The 18,468-nt window shown below is 47.0% G+C and overlaps 1 protein-coding gene across 1 annotated transcript in view; it reads left to right on the top strand.

The window, feature by feature from the left end:
• The window catches only part of XRRA1 (X-ray radiation resistance associated 1), a 77,084-nt gene that overhangs the window by 49,988 nt on the left and 8,628 nt on the right, over nucleotides 1-18,468 (top strand). The window contains exons 9-12 of the mRNA XM_056115870.1: nucleotides 1,959-2,087; nucleotides 2,929-3,146; nucleotides 8,197-8,237; nucleotides 11,155-11,280. Coding sequence (XP_055971845.1) covers nucleotides 1,959-2,087; nucleotides 2,929-3,146; nucleotides 8,197-8,237; nucleotides 11,155-11,280 — 514 coding nt within the window. The remainder of the gene's footprint in view (nucleotides 1-1,958; nucleotides 2,088-2,928; nucleotides 3,147-8,196; nucleotides 8,238-11,154; nucleotides 11,281-18,468) is intronic.

The following is an 18,468-nucleotide window of genomic DNA, read 5'->3' as shown; positions in this document are numbered from 1 at the left end:
AGTGAAGACTAGGAACCAAAGTCTTCGTGCTTCTCTGGGAGTTTCTAGCCGTTGGACTTGGAACCTCCCGCCTCTCATGCCACCAAGGCCCGTTCTAAAAGTGAAACTCATCTGTGTCATTTTTGGTCAAAACTGTCATGGCTATTATTTATGGAAGTCCAGGAGCAGGACCGCAGGGAGTAACACCAAAGAGGGCGTCTACGCTGAGTTCTCGGGAGTCTTGTGGCTCTGGAGGGCACAGCATGCCCTACCACATCTCTGGACCAGCCTGGGCACCATGGCTGTGAGCGTCCCCACGTGCTATTCTTTTGACTTGCCCATTTTTCTTTACATGGGAGCTGCCTGTGTCTCTCTGGGCCCTGTGAGGGGAAACATGATTTCCCCAGAATATATTAGCACTGCCCTCCTGTTATTCATCGATTTGCTCGAGCGGGCACCAATAATGTCTCCATTGTGAGATCCGTTGTTACTGTTTTTGGCATATCAAATACTCCATGGGTAGCTTGCCAGGCTTTGCGGTGCAGGCAGGATACTCTCAGTAGCTTGCCAGCTCTCCGAGAGGAATGGAGGAGTAGAACCCCGTTCAGCCGCGTGCAAGGCAAACACCCTACCCGCTGTGCTATTACTCCAGCCCCAGAATATATTATCTGGGGATAAATATATTGTCCACAAAGAGAGGATTTCTCTCCCTCTTTTGCCCCCTTAGTTGCCTCTCCATTCTTCGTGGAATAGTTTAGCTATCTCCTCTTTCTGGAACCTTCTCCCCCTGAGTAGGTAACTCTAGCAAGCTCTGCACCTGCCTCCATGTTAGCATTGTTCCCTCTGTGGGGTCCCCATGTGTCGACCTCCCTCCTCAGGATTGTAAGTAACTCAGGGGGGTGGGGGAGGTGTTCTCCTCTTTGTACTCAGTACTCTAAATTCCCGTGAGGGTTCCTGACTGACCTCTGCATCTCCTCTCTAAGTTCACCAGTAAAGTGCTCCTGGCTCTTAGTGTGCTATTAAAATTCCATCTGGACTTTTGATTGACTTTTGTCTACCTTTTCTGGTTCTTTCTTGACCCAATAAAAGCTCCCCTTTCATCCTCCTACCCGTTCACTCATGGGGCTTGCAGGTAGGGTGAGAGGTGGGTACTGCAAGGGGCCTTTGGGAGTTGAGTTTGAGCTCTGCCACTTTGCTGTGGGGAGAATGCAGGCAAGTCATTTTCCTGCAGGCTGTGATCTTTCCTCCGCTGGAGAGGGGCTGGCTCCCACCTGTCCATCATGCTGTTCCAGGACGACCTATGTCAGGCCTCTCAGCCAGTGAGACGGGTTCTGGACTGCAGTGGGCTCTGGGGACACATTCCTTCCTCCTATTCTATGCATACCTCTTTGCTTGTATTGGTGTTTGGAATTCAATGTCCCTGTTTGTTTATCCTGCTGTCTGGAGGGCCTGGAGTTGGCAAGAAGAATGGAAACCTGATTCAGTTCATTTGCTTCCCTGGGCATGAAATGCATGACCTCATCCATCCAGAGATGTCCATGAAGTCACGTTACTGTTGGTTGATGAGATGCTACAACTTTCTGGAAATTGAGTCTAAGAGCTGCGCCAGCGCCTCACTGGTGTACATATACTGCAGGAACTCACCACAGCAGAGAGTTGCACCAGGGCCGGCTACCTTACCCGTCGCAGCACAAAGCTATGACCCAGGCCTTTGTCTCTAGATGCGCTGAGGCTTATTGATCCTGGGCATCTGCCCTGACCCCAAATTGTGCTATCAATTCTCCAGGGAGAAGACTAGCTATGAGAATGGAGTCGGGGGGGATGGGTCGGCTGGGGAGGAAATGATGTACCCAGCCCTTCTCCGCAGGGACCTCAGTGAAATTCCGACCCCGGCAGGCCCCTGGGTTGAACCCTGTTCCCCAGTGCTCCCTGGGGATGGCAGAGCCCTGGCTTACTACTCAAGGTCTTTGCACTCGCAGGGAGGCTTCCGTAACTTCGTTGACAAACAAGAGGTACATCCTGAGGTTCCCAGCGCTGGAGACACTAATGCTGGATGACAACAAGCTCTCCAACCCCAATTGCTTTTCCAGCCTAGCTGGGCTCAGGAGGTAAAGCCACCAGCCTCTCTCTGGAGGACCCCTCTAAGCCCCAGTCTTGCTCGCGCCTCAGACCTACTCTAGAAGCCCAGAGACCCCACACTTAGTTCTTCTCTGTGGCCGTGGGTCAGTCCTTTCCTCCCTTTGAGCCCCAGCTCAGCCATAAAAGCAAGGACTCAGGGATGACATTTTTGGTCAAGTGACCAGATTAGAAGTTGCAAAGAGAGATGAGGGTCAAGGTCAGAGGAGGTATCAATTTTAGATAGTAGAGTGCTCAAGAGTTAACTCCTGGCTCTGTGCTCAGGGATTATTCCTGGCCTGCTCTGGGGGCCGTATTTGATGTCAGGGATTGAACCGGGGTGGGCCATGTGCAAGGCAAATGCCCTAATACCTGGACTATCTCAGACCCTCAGATCGTAGTCCAATTGATATAGAGGACCAATAACAGAAAAAAATAAATAAAAACCCAAAACCCAGAATCTGAAAGAGAGACCTGCTGCATTCTGCTTGTTTGGTAAAAGTAAATTTAAATCCCGGCATTTAATTGGTTATGCCTTGGTTCCCTAGAAAATTTACTTCGATTCATTTACTGCACACTAGTTTGTGCAAGACCATTAAAAATACGGTCTCATCAAATCTTCTTGAAAACCTCAAGAGAGTTACAAAAATTTCCCATTCTAATGACAGAGATAGTGAGGCCCTTCAAGGCTAAGTCATTGACCCAAGATCACCTAAAGGAGGGTGGAGGGAAGGGTTCAAGCCGAATTCCATGCTCTTACCCTAAAGTTGCTTGGTAAATGCCCCTGAGGTATCGTTACTGCTGTGATTCTGTATTCACTTTCCTTAATTGAAGACTGAAGAAGTTAAGCCTGGAGCAAAACAGGATTTCCCGGATCCCGTACCTACAGCAGGTCCAGATCCGCAGCAGCCCGGTGGACTGGGTGGAAGGCAGGGGCAGTGCCCACAGTGGGTCCCAGTCTGTGCTGCATTCCAAGTCGTGGACGTACGAGGCTGAAGACGAGCAGCCAGATTACACTGTACTGCCCATGAAAAAGGATGTTGACCGGACAGGTGAGTGACATCCCTCCTCCAGGATGGGAGCTCGGTGGTGGGAATCAACTTTAGCGTTATTCCGAGTCTGCTCCCTGGGGAGCTGCTGTCCTTAAACTGTCGGGCTGGTGAGGCAGAGTCACACTCAGAAATAATTCCAGTGATTCTCTGACGGGTCCTGACTTCACAAACTGGTTTAAAGTGGGTTTGTTTGGTTTTTTTTGCACTTCATCAAAAACAAGAAACTCAGAAGTAAGGTTTTCCAGAGATAGTCAAACTGAACTTTTTTTCTTTCTAACCTCTTTCCTTCCCTCCTTGGCCTGCTTGCTTGTCCTCTGAAACTGGTTCTCACTGAATCTTGAGCTCCACGTCAACATGACACCATTTAGAGGCCGGAAATGAAAGAAATGTCACCTGTCATCAACCAAAATTCTTCTCATACATGTGCCTGTTTCTAGAGCCTATTTTTTTAGTGGGGCAGGGTGGGGAAGTCAGGGGGTGGTTTGGGGTCACACCAAATACTGCTCAGGACCTGAACCCAGGCCAGGCAGGTGCAAGGCAAGTGCCTTACCTTCTGTACTATCTCTCTGGTTCAAATGCTAAGTTTATTTTAATTTTTAAATTTTTGTTTCTTTGGGGGCCATACCTGGTGTTGCTCAGGGACTATTCCTAGGTCTGTGCTTGGAGATTGCTCTGGGTGGTACTGGAAGACCATGTAGATTGGGGGACTGGATGTAGGCCTCTTGCATGTGGGACTACCACTCCAGCCCCATTTATGTAAAACAACTTGCACAGAGAAGAATATAGAAATTGTGTATGAAACTTGAATTTATATATGTATATAGAGATGTCCTTTAACCACTGTGCTATTACAAAACTGAACATTCATAGTGTCCCCCGCGATATGCTCCTAATCCTCTTGTTAGAATAACCAGCACTCTCATCAATGTTGCCATCGGCTGGCTTTTGCCTGGTCTGAAATTCATGTTGTATAGAATCAGTCAGTGTGTACTCTTTCATGTCTGATTTATTTCCTTCAGCATGAAGCCTGTGAGGCTCATTCATGTTGCACAGATCAGTAGATCTTTCTTTCTCTCGTTCTGACTTAAGTCCATTTATATCTCAATTTAAAAATATCTATTTTACATTGATAAACATTTTAGTTATTTCTGGTTTCTGTGATGGATAATACTGCTGTGAAGGTTTCCTTGTCTTTTGAAGGTTCTCATTTCTGTTGGGTGTGAGCAAGGCATGGAATAGATCAGTCATCAAGTTTCAAAGTACATTTAGATTTAGCAGAGAGCTAAACATTTTGTCAGTGTGGTTGTACGAATTTTTTTTTATTCCACTATTAATGTAAGAGGTTTATTTTATTCTCTAGATCCCACATCCTCACTTTCAGTCTTTCAAATATTATCTATTTTGGAGGTTGGTATCTCTTTGTGGTTTTAATTTGCATTTCTTAGTTATCATTTTATATATTTATTGGTTTGCTTTGGTATCCTCATTTGGATGTGCCTATTCAAGTCTTCTATTTATTTTTTGGTGCTTTGTTATTGATTTGAGTTTTTTTATATATCCTGGACATAATATTTTGTCTATCTGTATATCACAAAAGAAATTATTTCCAGCCTATAGTTCTTTATTATTGGTAGTGAATTTTGATGAACTGAAGCTCTTAAATGTAATGAGATGTAATTCATCAATCTTTTATTAATTTTTTTTGGTTTGGGGGGCCACACTCAGCAGTGCTCAGAGCTTATTCCTGGCTCGGGGATTACATCTTTTCTTATAGCTGAGTTGTATTCCTATTGTATTTACCACAATTTCTTTATTCACTTATTTGCCATTGAATATTTGGGTTATCTCCAGATCTCAGTTATTGTAAATTGTGCTGTAGTAGGGTAGATGCCCAAGAATGGAATCACAGGGTCATATGGGAGCTCTGTTCTTTTTTTTTTTTTTTCATTTTGGGTCATACCTGGCGATGCACAGAGGTTACTCCTGGCTCTGCACTCAGGAATTACTCCTGGTGGTACTCAGGGGACCATGTGGGATGCTAGGAATTGAACCCAGGTCAGCCACGTGCAAGGCAAATGCCTTATCCACTGTGCTCTCACTCCCGCCCAGGGAACTCTGTTCTTATCCCCCTTAAAAAAAAAAAAAAACTTCGGTTTTTGGGCCACACCCAGTGATGCTCAGGGGTTATTCCTGGCTCTGTACTCCGGGAATCACTCCTGGCTGTGCTTAGGGGACCTTATGAGGTTCTAGGAACAAACCCAGGTTGGCCAAATACAAGTCAATTAGTCAGGCTCGTTCTTACTTTTTTAAGCAGTCTCCTATCTGGGTTCTCCAGAGACCGCACCAGATGACTTTCCACCGACGGTAAATGAGGATCTGGACTCTTATTTCTCTTTATCTTTTAGAATTTTGTATCTGGATGAACCTAAGTATAAAATTTGTTCACTTTTATTTTTTAGGGATTTGAAAGATTGATTCAATCAAAGCCATAATTTTCTTCATCTTGGAAAAAATGTCCTCCTTCTGCTTCTCTCTGTAGTAACTCTCTGAAATTCCTTCAGATACGGGAAGTTTGTGTTTCTCTTTTAGCCCTCTTTTCCATTCTACTCTAGAGTTTTTTTTATCTGAGCTTTTTTTTTTTTTACTATATTCTGAAAGTCAGCTTCATCTTCTACTTATGTTATTACCTCTTATATCTAACATATGGATTGTCTTTGGTTTGTTTGGTAATATTTTACTTTTGTGTGAGACACTATTTTATTTTAACTACATAACATTAGTAAACATAGCAAGTCATGTTTCCTCAGATGTCCAATGAGGCTAAGAATAATCTTTCTCCTTGATTCCTGAGAACTTCAATCTCAAGTCTCGAGGGTCTGGTGTCTTTTTGTTTGGGGCCACACCCAGCTTGCTTAGGCCTTACTCCTGGCAGGCTCAGAGGACCACAAGGGGTGCCAGAGGTTGAACCTGAGACAGCCACATGTGGGGCAAGTGCTCTACCAACTGTACTATCTCTCTGGATGGTCCAGTTTCTTGGAATATCTATGATTCTGTCTGAAAATACCAACAGTGCTTGGTTATAACAAACATTTTGCTAAGTTGTTCCATCTTGGGTACTTTCTTGAAGCATTCTTGTAATCTGGTTTGAAGTACCTGGTCATATGTTTCTTCATTATGATGCTGAGGGTCTGCTCAGGGGGTGTATTTATGTGCTCATAAGAAATGTCTATAGAAGGATGGTCACATGCTATCATCCTCCCATCTGATGTCAAAGAAAACTCAGCTTTGCAATGATAGCCACCTGGAAGAGAAGAAAAGAGACTTTATGATAACAAGCATAATTCAAAAGTCCATTTTGAAGTAGAAATAAATGTTGCAAAAAAAAAAACCCAAAAACCTCTGCTTGATTGATGAATCAAGGACATTTATGCATCTCTTGACAGCCATTTGCTGCAGGGCTGCCATCTTGCCTCCCGGTGATTATATTTTAAAATCACAAAATTTTTTATAGTTTCTTTCCATAATAATATGCTTTGGGGTCAGAAGTATAGCTTAGTGGTAGACATATTATGCATGTGTGATGCCCTGGATTAGATTCACACACACAAACACACATACCTGTTTTTGTTTTAGGAGTGAAGTAGTGTTTATATTCCTCAGGGAATCCAAATGATTCATTTTTGTTCACATTTTTTTTCAGTTTGAGTTCTTCTGTTTTTGATGTTTCCTATTTTTCATCCTGTTAATTTTCCTCAGCTATTTGGAGATCCTTGACTATTCTTTTTGTTGAAAACTCCCCAGTCAGAAACAGGTTCTGGTTTCTGGAGCTGCTTCCTGAGGGTGTAGGGAGGGGCAGGTCAGGCCTCCAGACGGCTCCTGGTGTTCCTCTTCTAGATGTGGGGGCTCCCCAGATCCTGAGGGTGTCGCTGTTTAGCACCCACACTTGCAGCCATGGCCCCTCTTCCTCTGAACTCTTCTGTGTTCTTTGCACAGACCTTGCCAAACTCCTTCCCAGACCATCACCAGAGACATTATTTACATCATGGGGTGTGCCACCCTATTGTTGCTTCCTTCACTTTCGAGTACCCCCTGCTTGGTAAACAGGCGAGGTATTCCCACCAGCCAGAGAAAAGTGAGTTGTCTACACAGGAAGAAAGCAGATTTTATGATAACAAGCATATTCAAAAGTCCGTTTTGAATGGATGGAGTTTCAGCATCTGCTTTGCTTTGGGGGTCCACCTCGGCTATTTACGGGCTCTGAGAATGGCATCACCCTCCTGCCTCGCATGCTGCCGCTCCTTCTCACCAGCTGTCTGGATTCCCTGTCTTGAACAGACGGTAGCACTGTAGTACTGTTCTCTCACTGTTCATCGATTTGCTCGAGCAGGCACCAGTAACGTCTCCCATTGTGAGACTTGTTACTGTTTTTGGCATCTCCAATACGCCACGGGGAGCTTGCCAAGCTTTGCCATGTGGGCGGGATACTCTCAGTAGCTTGCCGGGCTCTCCGAGAGGTACGGAGGAATCGAACCCGGGTCAGCTGCGTGCAAATGCCCTACCCGCTGTGCTATTTCTAATAATATAACAGAGGTTTTTTCTTGTCCTCTGACTAAATCTTGTCTCTATACATTTCTCTCTGTTAAATCAGTTGGTTTGCCCTTTGGCTTAACTCCTGACACCCCTCTCTCCTCCCCACCCCAACAACCTGAAGAAGAGAAAGGGCTGCCATGTTGCCGAGTCAGAAAGAAGGTCCCCAGCCAGGGCTGGGATTCAGCAAGGTGGGAAGTAGCAGAAGTGCACAGTGAACTGGGCCAGATCATGCCAGGACCTCAAGCACGACCAAAGGGGGTTGGGTTTTATTCGGAGAGCAGAAGGCTAGCGGATGTCACAGTAAGCTCCTTCCCAGTTCACTGGGAGCTGGAAGGCAGCGAAGGCCCCATCTGGGAGAACCCCGCTGTGCCCCGGTGGAGTGGCAGAGGGGAGCAGACCTGGCGCCGGCTTGGGGGGCTCCGTGCTCTCACCAAGCTCCGTTCTGCTTCTCTCATTTCAGAGGTGGTATTCACATCTTACCCTGGATTCTCAACCTCGGAGGTAAGAGTGCCAGTTTTATTTTATTTCGTTTCCCTCTTTCAAAATTGTATTTGATGAAAGCACCATGAGTTGCAGAGTTATTCATAATTAGGTTTTTGACATACAATGTTCCATCAATGATCCCACCACCAGTGTCAGCTTCCGTCTCCCTGTGTTCTCCGGTTCCCTCTCTTATCACACCACCCCAGCCCCAGCCTGCCATCTTGACGGGCACCTTTTTAATTTGGTCATTAAAGTTTGTCACTGTCACTGTCACTGTCCTCCCGTTGTTCATCGATTTTATCGAGCAGGCCCAGTAACGTCTCCATCATGAGACTTTGTTGTTACTGTGTCTGGCATATCGAATACGTCACGGGGAGCTTGCCAGGCTCTGCCGAGCGGGCGAGATACTCTCGGTAGCTTGCCGGGCTCTCCGAGAGGGTCGGAGGAATCGAACTCGGGTCAGCCATGTTGGCTGCTTGCAAGGCAAACGCCCTACCGCTGTGCCGTGTGGCTTAGCTCCAGCCCATTAAAGTTTGAGTCTCGCGATTTCAGCGCTGTTGTCTCTGGTTTGGAGCTTTAGCTCCATCATTCCTTAACACCACCGATGAACCTGAGTGCCAACATCACCAGTGACGTCCCTGAGTCCCTTTGCTCCCTGTCCCAGTTGCCTCTCCTCTCTCTCTTTCCCCCTTTCCCTTCACTCAGGGGTGATCTATGCGCGCGCACACACACCTTTTTAGAGCACCCGTTTTATCCTTGGACCCTAGGAGTAGCACATTCCTCATCATGAGCGAAAATAAGTTCTTGGAGTTGGGGGAGGCATCGCACTCCATCCCCCTGAGGAGGCCCGTTCATGGCATGAGTGTTGAGTGCCTGCAGCCTCTGAGTCCGTGTGTGCCTCTGCAGGTGACTGAAGGACAGGCCCTGCCTCACACGGCCCGCAGGCTCACCCTTGTTTTCTCAGATGCTATTTAGTAATAATGATGGCTGCCTCAAGTGAGGAAGAAAAGGCTCTAGGGGCCAGGAAGAGAGCTCAGTGGTCAAGCACATGCCTGGTGGGTGCAGGATCCCTAGCATTGCTTGCCCCTCTGAGCACCACCTGATCTGTCCCCAGTGTCCCCAAATACCCTGTCTTGAGCACCATTGACCTTGTAGCTGAGCTCTGCTGGGAGTGGCCTGCGCCTCTGAATATTGCTGGGTGTGGCCCTTATATAATATATGTATATGTATATATATATATACACACACAGATACACATATATATGTATCTGTATATGTGTGTGTATATATATACACATATATTATATACATATAGATATATATATATGAGTCACCCTGGCTGGAGCGATAGCACAGTGGGTAGGGCATTTGCCTTGCACGTGGCTGATGTGGCCGACCTGGCCGCCCGAGTTTGATTCCTCCACCCCTCTTGGAGAGCCCGGCAAGCTACCGAGAGTATCTCGCCAGCATGGCAAAGCCTAGCAAGCTAGTTGTGACGTATTCAATATGCCAAAACAGTAATAATAAAGTCACCAGGATGGGTCACGTTACCGGGCCCGCTCGAGCGAATCGATGAACAGTGCTACAGTGCTACAGAATCACCCTGAGATATGGTTACAAAGCTTTCATGTTTGCGTTTCAGTCATAGAATGATCAAACACCCATCCCTCCACCAGTGCACATTTTGGGGCCCTTTCCCCCATCAGGCCCAGCCAGGCCTCCCCAGTGCTCTGAGTGTGGACCCTGAGCCGGACTCTGGCTCTTTCCTCTGGGCTCCAGTCAACGTATCCACTTTGGTTCATGCAGCCTTGCACCAGGCAGGGAGGAGTAATCCAGGGAGACTTTCCTGCAAGCTGCCACCCATTCCACTCCAGCCTCTCAGCCGGCACAGGGAACAGCTAGAGGGAACAGACCTAGGGTCCCAGAGCACTGCCACTGGTTCTTTTTTTCTTTTTGGGTCACACTTGGCGATGCTCAGGGATTACTCCTGGCTCTGCACTCAGGAATTACTCCTGGCAGTGCTTGGGGAACCACATGGGATGCTGGAAATTGAACCCGAGTCAGGTGCATGCAAGGCAAGCGCTCTACCCGCTGTGCTATCCCTCCAGCCCCTGCCACTGGTTCTTGATTAACGCTCCCCATGACAAACCTGTGTGGCTTTACACATTGAACACCAGAGAGCATGTCCTTCAAGGGCCAAAGAGCAGTGCTCTGTAAATGCTCATTGAGTGAAACTTAAGGGACTTTTCAAGATTACACAGTAATTAACACAACTTGGAATAGAATCTAGTCTCATCTAGTTGGATGAATATTATCTCAACTACCCTGTAAATCCCTTGTGTTCATACCATCTAACTCAAGGAGTCAGAGAGAGCTGAGCTAAGGATATTGGGCCCAGATTCTCTCTTTTCTGCTTGACCAAATAGTTGACCCTGAGGTCAGTCTCACACTGACCCTGCAATGACCCAGCAGCACCTGTAGCCATGAGAATGCCGCTCTGCCTTAGCTCACTCCCCTCTAGGAAAAGTGCCCGTAACCATGCAGACACTCTGCTCCTTTGCCCTCTGGGAAAATGCTAGCTGGACTGTGGCAAAGAGCCCGTTTGGGCGAAACACTTGTTCAGTAGAGGTGGGCACTTGTGCATAGAACCACTGACATCCGTATCCCTGCTGTGTTAGCCTTTGACATCAGAGGCCTGCACTGGAACGCTGGATGCTGAAGAAGTAGCTCCCCTTTGTGACCTCAGAGAACTTGGAAGCAGAACTCCGGACCCTTGGCGACACCTGTGTGGCAGAGATGCCTCTTTCAGCCAGGCCTCTCGAACGGGCTTTTTTATCACCACACTCCAGGATGGGTCTGTGGGATCTTGGCAGCATCCTTGTTTTATTTTTCATCACCATGGCACTTTGACTTTAACTTGTTTTTCCCTTCAAAGACAGCCAAAGTATGTGCACTTCCTCCCATATTCGAGATTCTTCCTGTGAAGTCACTGAAGGCCAGGAACCAAACACTGGCCCCACCCTTCCCGGAGCTGAGATATCTGAGCCTGGCCTACAACAAGGTGATTCTCTCTTTCTGTACCTAGGGCAGGTGGGATGCAGGTTGCTGTGTCTTGGAGGCTGACCGCCCTAGTTCCCAGCATCCCCAGCACACAGACTCAGGACTTGTCAGGGGAGGGAAGGGGAGAGAGTGCAGACCAGCCACTCACTGGAGACCACCCTTGCTGTCTCCGCTGTTTATGCCATGCGGGCATACAGTATACAGCTACGTGAAGAAAGACCTAAGCTCTACCCTGACCAGAAACCTGATGCTGGACAAATAGCTACAAGCAGATGCTTTTGCCTGGAGTGAGAGATTCACACTGGGCCTTGCAGTAGGTGATGGGGAGGAGGCATGCTGGGGAAAGTGACGGGGAGAGGTTTCAGCCAAGAATCAAGCCAATGAGTTTCATCTACTGAAGAGTGAAGGGAGAAGTATTTTAGCAGGAATAGCATCTAGGTAGCAAGTCTATGAAAGAGTTTTAACTTTCTTTTCCTGTATTTTTCCAAGATCTGCATCTTGTTTTATATTTTAAAATCCCCACTAGTTGAGTTCTGGTAAAGTATGAAATACTTAAGATGTTGGAATCTATACTTTTAGTCTTTTCTGTATCTACTGTCTTTTTCTAAAATAAAAGTGTGTATGGAATTCTGCTTCCTTTCCTGCTGAGGCAAGCCATTGGGACAGCTGAACTCCCCAAAAGTTACCTTCTGTGCACTTTGTCAGTTTACACACAGGTTTCTGAGCTAATTTGAACTTCGTATGTGCTGTGATTAGGGATTCACTTTCAGCCATGCACATGGGTATCCAGCATTCTGACACCATTGGGGAGACTCTCCGTGGCCCACTGAATGATGGTCTCACCCTCTGGAGAAAATCAGTGACCTGGCTGCCTCTTCCATTCTTGAGATTTGGGAATTTGTGTCTTTTTCTATTTTTAATTTTTTTATGATGGCACCATAATTGACAAAGTGTCCTGTCTTTCTTGTCCCTCATTTCAGGTTTTTTTAACTTTATTTAAATGTGGTAATTTTCAAAGTCGCTCATAAAACAATCATTTCGGGTATTTAATGTTCCAACACCAATCCCCCACCAGAGTGACCTTTCCATCACCAGTGTCCCAAGTTACCCACTCATACCCCCTCCATCACACCCCCATAGCAGGCACAAAATAAATTATTTTATATTGCTTGTTACAACATGTATCTCATGATGGTGTTACCAAAATTATCTGGACATTTAGGTGCTAGTTGAGCCTTCTGTGTTAACTGTTTCACTCACTGAGCTTACTGGGTTTCTACACAAGCTTCCCATCTAATTCTCTGTGCTCCTACTGGGCTGTCAGTACTATGAAATTTGGAGAGTGGAACTGGGTGGTTCAGCAGCGAGGTATCCCACTTCGACAGCTTACATGGCAGTGGAAGTCTGGTGTGGGTGGATTTCTGTGCCTTCAAGTAGGGCTGGGGGTGGGGGGTTCTCAGGGGAGACTTGGTCCCCCTCCAGAGAAGGCTCCAGAGACCTGGACCCAGAGACAGGGCTTACCTGGCTCAGCTTAGCTGCAGCATTTCTCCGAAATCAGTGTTGGAGCTGGGCCATTTAGTTGCCTGTGGAAGTCAGGTGTGGGCGGGAGGCAGGGCCTTTTGCAGGGTGGGGACTTACCTCTGTTTTTGAAGGATAGTTTTCTTTTTTCTTTTTTCTTTTTTTTTTTTTTTTGCATTTTGGGTCACACCCGGCGATGCTCAGGGGTTACTCCTGGTTCTGCACTCAGGAATTACTCCTGGCGGTGCTCAGGGGACCATATGGGATGCTGGGAATCGAACCCGGGTTGACCGTGTACAAGGCAAACGCCCAACCCGCTGTGCTATTGCTCCAGCCCCAGATAGTTTTCTTTATGACAGTTACCACCCAGCATATTCTGTGTCTTTTTAGGTATTATCTGTCAGATACAGTCTTTCTAGTGCCTTCACACACTGGGTGTGGCCCCCCAAGACAACAACTGTGGAACTTTGCTTATGTCTATATTCTCACCGTCTGCACCTGGAACATGATAGGTGCTCAGAGAGTTAGTGAAATCAATGAGTGATGCATCATCCTGCCGAAGAATCTGCAGAGCCACTGTGCTGAAGCGAATGTTCAGTATATTAATGTTACAAAATGTGAAACCAATTTTGCCTTCAAACGGAAGTTTCCCATTTAAAGTATCTGCTCAAATCAAGTCATTTTTGTGTTAGAGTACAATATTCGCTTTCATCCAATCTTTAATATTTACTTATTTCATCCATTTGACAGATTGCATTATAGTCTCCTGAGCCAAATAAAAAGGGGCAGACATTTGAAGGAGTTGTAGAAAACCGTATTTCCATTCATGCTGTTGGGAACAGGTTTGCCTGATGGCTGAGTCCTCTTGCCCCTCTGCCGGAATCCTCACCCACAGCCTTTCTTTTTTTTTTTTAAATTATTTTATTTTACAAATTTTGGTGCTTGGGTTTGTTATACAATGATCAAGTACCCATCCCCCCACCAGTGCCCATCCTTCACCACCACGGGTCCCAGCATCTCTCCCACCCCCCATCCCCCCCATCTCACCCTACCTCTGTGGCAGAGCGTTCCCCCTTGTTCTCTCTCTCTTCTTTTGGGTACTGTGTTTTGCAAGAGAGGCATTGAGTGGCAATCATGTTTGGTCTATAGACTACTTTTAGCATGCTTCTCCCACCCTGGGAGGGTCCTCACAACACCCTTTATTTGGTGCTCCCTTCTCTATCTGAGCTTCCTCTTCACCTAGCACGTGTGGCTGGCCTTCAAGTCATGGAGCAAAATTCCTGGTACTAATCTCAGCCATTCCCGGGTGTTAGTCTCTCTTTTTGATGCTTTATGTTCCCCAGATGAATGCAATCTTTCTGTGTCTATCCCGCTCTTTCTGACTCATTTCGCTTAACATGATACTTTCCATGTAGTACCACTTGTATGTAAATTTCATAACTTCATCTTTTCTAACAGCTACATAGTACTCCATTGTGTAAATGTACCAAAGTTTCTTTAACCAGTCATCTGTTCTTGGGCACTCAGGTTTTTTCCAGATTCTGGCTATTGTAAAGAGTGCTGCAATGAACAAACAATTGCAGATGTCACTTCGACTATACCCTTTTGCCTCTCTGGGATATATTCCCAGGAGTGCTATAGCTCACCCACAGCCTTTCACAGGGAGTTAATTGCACTGAAAGTATGAAAACACATGCCCTGCACGTCCGGCAACTTGCTGCCAATTTCAGTTGTAACTCTGGTTTCTCTGCTGTGTTGTATCGTGGTTTGTTGTTGTCTTGGGGGCCACACCCAGTGTGTGAGCTACTGCCCCGCTCTATGCTTGGGGGACCGTGGGTGTCTGGGATCAGACCCACCCTGCCTCCTGCATGCACAAACCACACCCACTCAGCCCTGTGAGGGCACACGCTCTCCCCCTCTCCCTCTCTCTCTCTGTCTCCCTCTGTCTCCCTCTCTTTCCCTCTCCCTCCCTCCCTCCCTCCCTCCCTCCTTCTCTCCCTCTCCCTCTCTCCCTCCCTCTTCCTCTCCCTCTCCCTCTCTCTCCCCCTCTCTACTTCTCCTTCTCTCTTTCCCTCTCTCTCCCTCTCTCTACCTCTCCTCTCTCTCCCTCTCTCTCCCTCTCTCCCTCCCTCTCTCCCTCCCTCTCTCTTTCTTTCCACCTCTCTCCCTCTGTCTCTCTCCCTCTATCTCCCTCTCTTTTTCTTCTTTCTCCCCCTCTCTCTCCCTCCCTCTCTCTGTCCCTTTCTCTCCCTCCCTCTCATTCTCCCTCTCTCTCTCCCCCTTTCTCTTTATCTCTCTGTCACTTTCTTCTCTCTCTCCCCCTCCCTACCTCTCTCCCACCTTCTCTCTCCCTCTTTTCCCTTTCTGTCTTTCTTTCTCTCTCCCTATCTTCATCTTTCTCTCCCTCTCTCTTTCTCTCTCCTTGTCACTCTCTCCTCTCTCTCTCCCTCCCTCCCTCCCTCTCTCCCTCTTCCTCTCTTTCTCTGGCCCTTCCTCTGCTTTTTCAACCACCTGACTTAGATATATGGATAGAATTCTGCAGAGTTCTGCAGCCTGACAAATGACACCAAAATCCTACTTTGGGTCAGCTGCTTTTTTTTCCCCCTATGAACTTTATTCAACCATCATGATGTACAAAGTTGTTCATTTGTTTCAGGTATTCAATTGGATGCTGCTGGAGCATCCGATTTGCACTTCAGAGACACACAGTCCCACTGCCCATGTGCCCTCCCTTCCACCATTGTCCCTGGTTTCCCACCCACCCCCTTAGCAGGCATGAAATAATTATCTGTGTATTGCTTGTTACAACATGTGTCTCATAATGGTGTTGCTAGCCATGGCCTGAGGATTTACTGAGCCTCTGCCCCCTCTCCCCAGGTTGAGCCTTCTGTGTTAGTAGTTTCACTTACAGAGCTCAGTGGGCTTCTACTCAATTTCCCCATCTAATTTTCTATGCTTCTCCTGGGCTGTGGCTCTGTGAAATTTGGAGGTGTTGCTTCAGGAGCTTTGGTGCTGGGACAGTCAGCTGCCGGGATCTCTCTGGCACTTCTCCGAGATCAGTCGTGAAGCTGAGTCTTTCTCTGGCAGCAGTGGGAACTGGATGTAGGTGGGTGGAGCACCGGGCCCCTGGCAGGTGGGCTCTAGGTCTACTCCCATCCCGCCAGGACTCCAGAGATCTGGGCTGCACCTGTCTGGAATAATTCAGCTGCTGGCATCTCTGCAAGATCAGTCATGGAATTTAGCTGTTTCTCTGACCTTGGCCAGGATTGCTGCCAGAGCATCCGATTTGCACTTCAGAGACTCTATCCTTTAACCAGCAGTGCAGTTATTTATCTGTGCATATTAGGCTTTTTTGTAACCTCATTCCCCTTCCCTCCTCATTAGTATCTTGGTAAGATGTCAACCAACATTGTCTCTCAAGGCCAGAAGTAAATGCAGTACTCTGTGGCCCTTACTCTATGCTGCCCTTGTAGCACTAAAGGAGAGGTGGGGTGAAGACCGTGTCTGTATTCTCAGAGAACATTATGGACTGAGGGAGTGGCCAGATGCGGCCCGTAAACTCTGTCTGTAGATCCTGGATTTTTCTTTTACAGCTTTTTTTGTTAGTTTGTTTTTGGGTCACACCCAGCGATGCACAGAGGTTACTCCTGGCTCTGCACTCAGGAATCACCCCTGGTAGTGCTCAGAGGACCATACGGGATGCTGGGAATTGAACCCAGGTTGGCCGCGTGCAAGGCAAACGCCTTACCTGCTGTGCTATTGCTCCAGCCCCTGTTTTACAGGTCTTAAGCTAATAATTTTTACATTGGTAAGTGATTGGGGGCAAAAAGGCAAAGGCTGATGCTTCCTGACATGGTAAAATGATATGAAATTCCAATTCCAGGGTCTATCAGTGCAGTTTCATTGGCAGAGAGCCGCTGCACTTGTTTGTGAATTATCTCAGATGGTTGTGGTGCTCCAGCAGCAAGGTGAAATTGCTGTGTCACTAACTGCCAGGCCTGTGAAGCCTAAAAGCACCCAGTGGTCTGAGCCTTGGTCATGTGATGGGCCGTGAGTGTCCCTCCAGGCCTGTTCCCCGTCCCTCCCCCCTAATTCTTCTCTTCCCTCTCCCCCTCTCCAGAGCAGCAGCCCCCTGAGCCAGGGGCCCCAGTGACTTCAGGCTTGGTGCACGTTGACCCGCTCCTCTACTCCGTGGCACTGAGGCCACTGCCCGCCTGACATCACTCCTGGATCTATAAAGACATTCCCAAAGTACACATCAGCCATCTTTCCCTTCCAGTGTGATATTCCTCATTGCTCCAGATCCTAGCACATGGCCCTGCCATCCTCCCAAGTTCCCAAACCAAAATCTGATTATCGTCCCTGATATTCCCTTTCTCCTATCCCTCCTTACCACCCATACCTAGTCCATCACCATGACCTTTGTCAAGTGGTAATCACTGTTGCCAAGTCGTATCTAACGTGGGCTCTCATATTTGTAAAAATCTATCTTATCAGTTCCCAAAGGATGAAAATTTTGACCTTCTTTGGGTCTGGCCCCTGTTTGATCTAAGCCCCTCTGTGGCCTTCAGAATCCACCAGCAGTGGATTCTTTTCCCCTTGCTGTGAGGCCTTTCACATGTTCTTCTCGCATGGACATTTCCTTCCCACATTGGTGGCAGGCGCCCTCGCTGCTGCAGCAAACTGAGCTTTGTCTGTGACTTAGTGGACAGGCGCCTCAGAGGGTGCAGTTTTGTTGGCAGAGAGCCACCACACTTGTTTGTGAATTGCCTTGTTGGCAGCCAGAAAGCAAATGATACAGTGAGAACCACAGTTGGGTTTCCCAGTGTGTAAGAGAGTTCCGTTTTATATATATATATATATATATATATATATATATATTATAGATAGATATAGATATATAAAATTTCCTTATATACACATATATATGTACATATATGTTTTATATATGTGTGTATATATATATATATATATATATATATATATATATAGGAAGTACACCCAACTGTGTTCAGGACTTATTCCTGGATCTACACTTAGGAATCACTCCTGGTAGGGGCTAGGGGGACCATATGGAGGGCCAAGGATTGAACCCAGATTGGCCACATGCAAGGCAAGTGCCCTACCCACTGTATACTACTTCTCTGGTCCCTACCCCATGTTGTAGTCTATTCTGTGTGTCATAGAATAGACTGGGGTATAGTGCTATATTAGCCATAATAGAATGTTATGGCTAATACAACACTATACCCATCTTGATTCAAGACCAAAGTGAGCACTTGCTGTTGGAAAAGGCTTCCTACACACATTTTTGGGTTTTGTTCTGACTTGGACTGGGGACACAACCAACAGCGTTCAGGGCTTACTCCTGACTTTGCACTCTGGGAACACTCCTGGTGAACTTGGGCTACTATATATGGGATGCTGGGGCTCAAACTTGAGTCTGCCACGTGCAGGGCAAGTGCCTTACCTGCTGTACTGTCTTCTCCTGTGTCCAGGATTCCTACAATGCAAGGTTGCTACACACTTTCAGTTTGTTGTTTGGGGGTTTCATTTTTGTTTTCAAAATAGCAGTGTGATACAGTGAGATGTGGCTGTATTTTTTGCTTGTACAAAATTCAAGCTGGCCAGCGAGTTTCCACACTCCCTTTCTGACTGTGATTCAGGCATC

The sequence above is a fragment of the Sorex fumeus genome, unplaced genomic scaffold (assembly GCF_029834395.1).
Source record: "Sorex fumeus unplaced genomic scaffold, SorFum_2.1 ptg000030l, whole genome shotgun sequence".
Taxonomy (NCBI): Eukaryota; Metazoa; Chordata; class Mammalia; order Eulipotyphla; family Soricidae; genus Sorex; species Sorex fumeus.
Note: the sequence above shows the minus strand (reverse complement) of the source record. Positions and strands in the feature narration are given on the sequence as shown.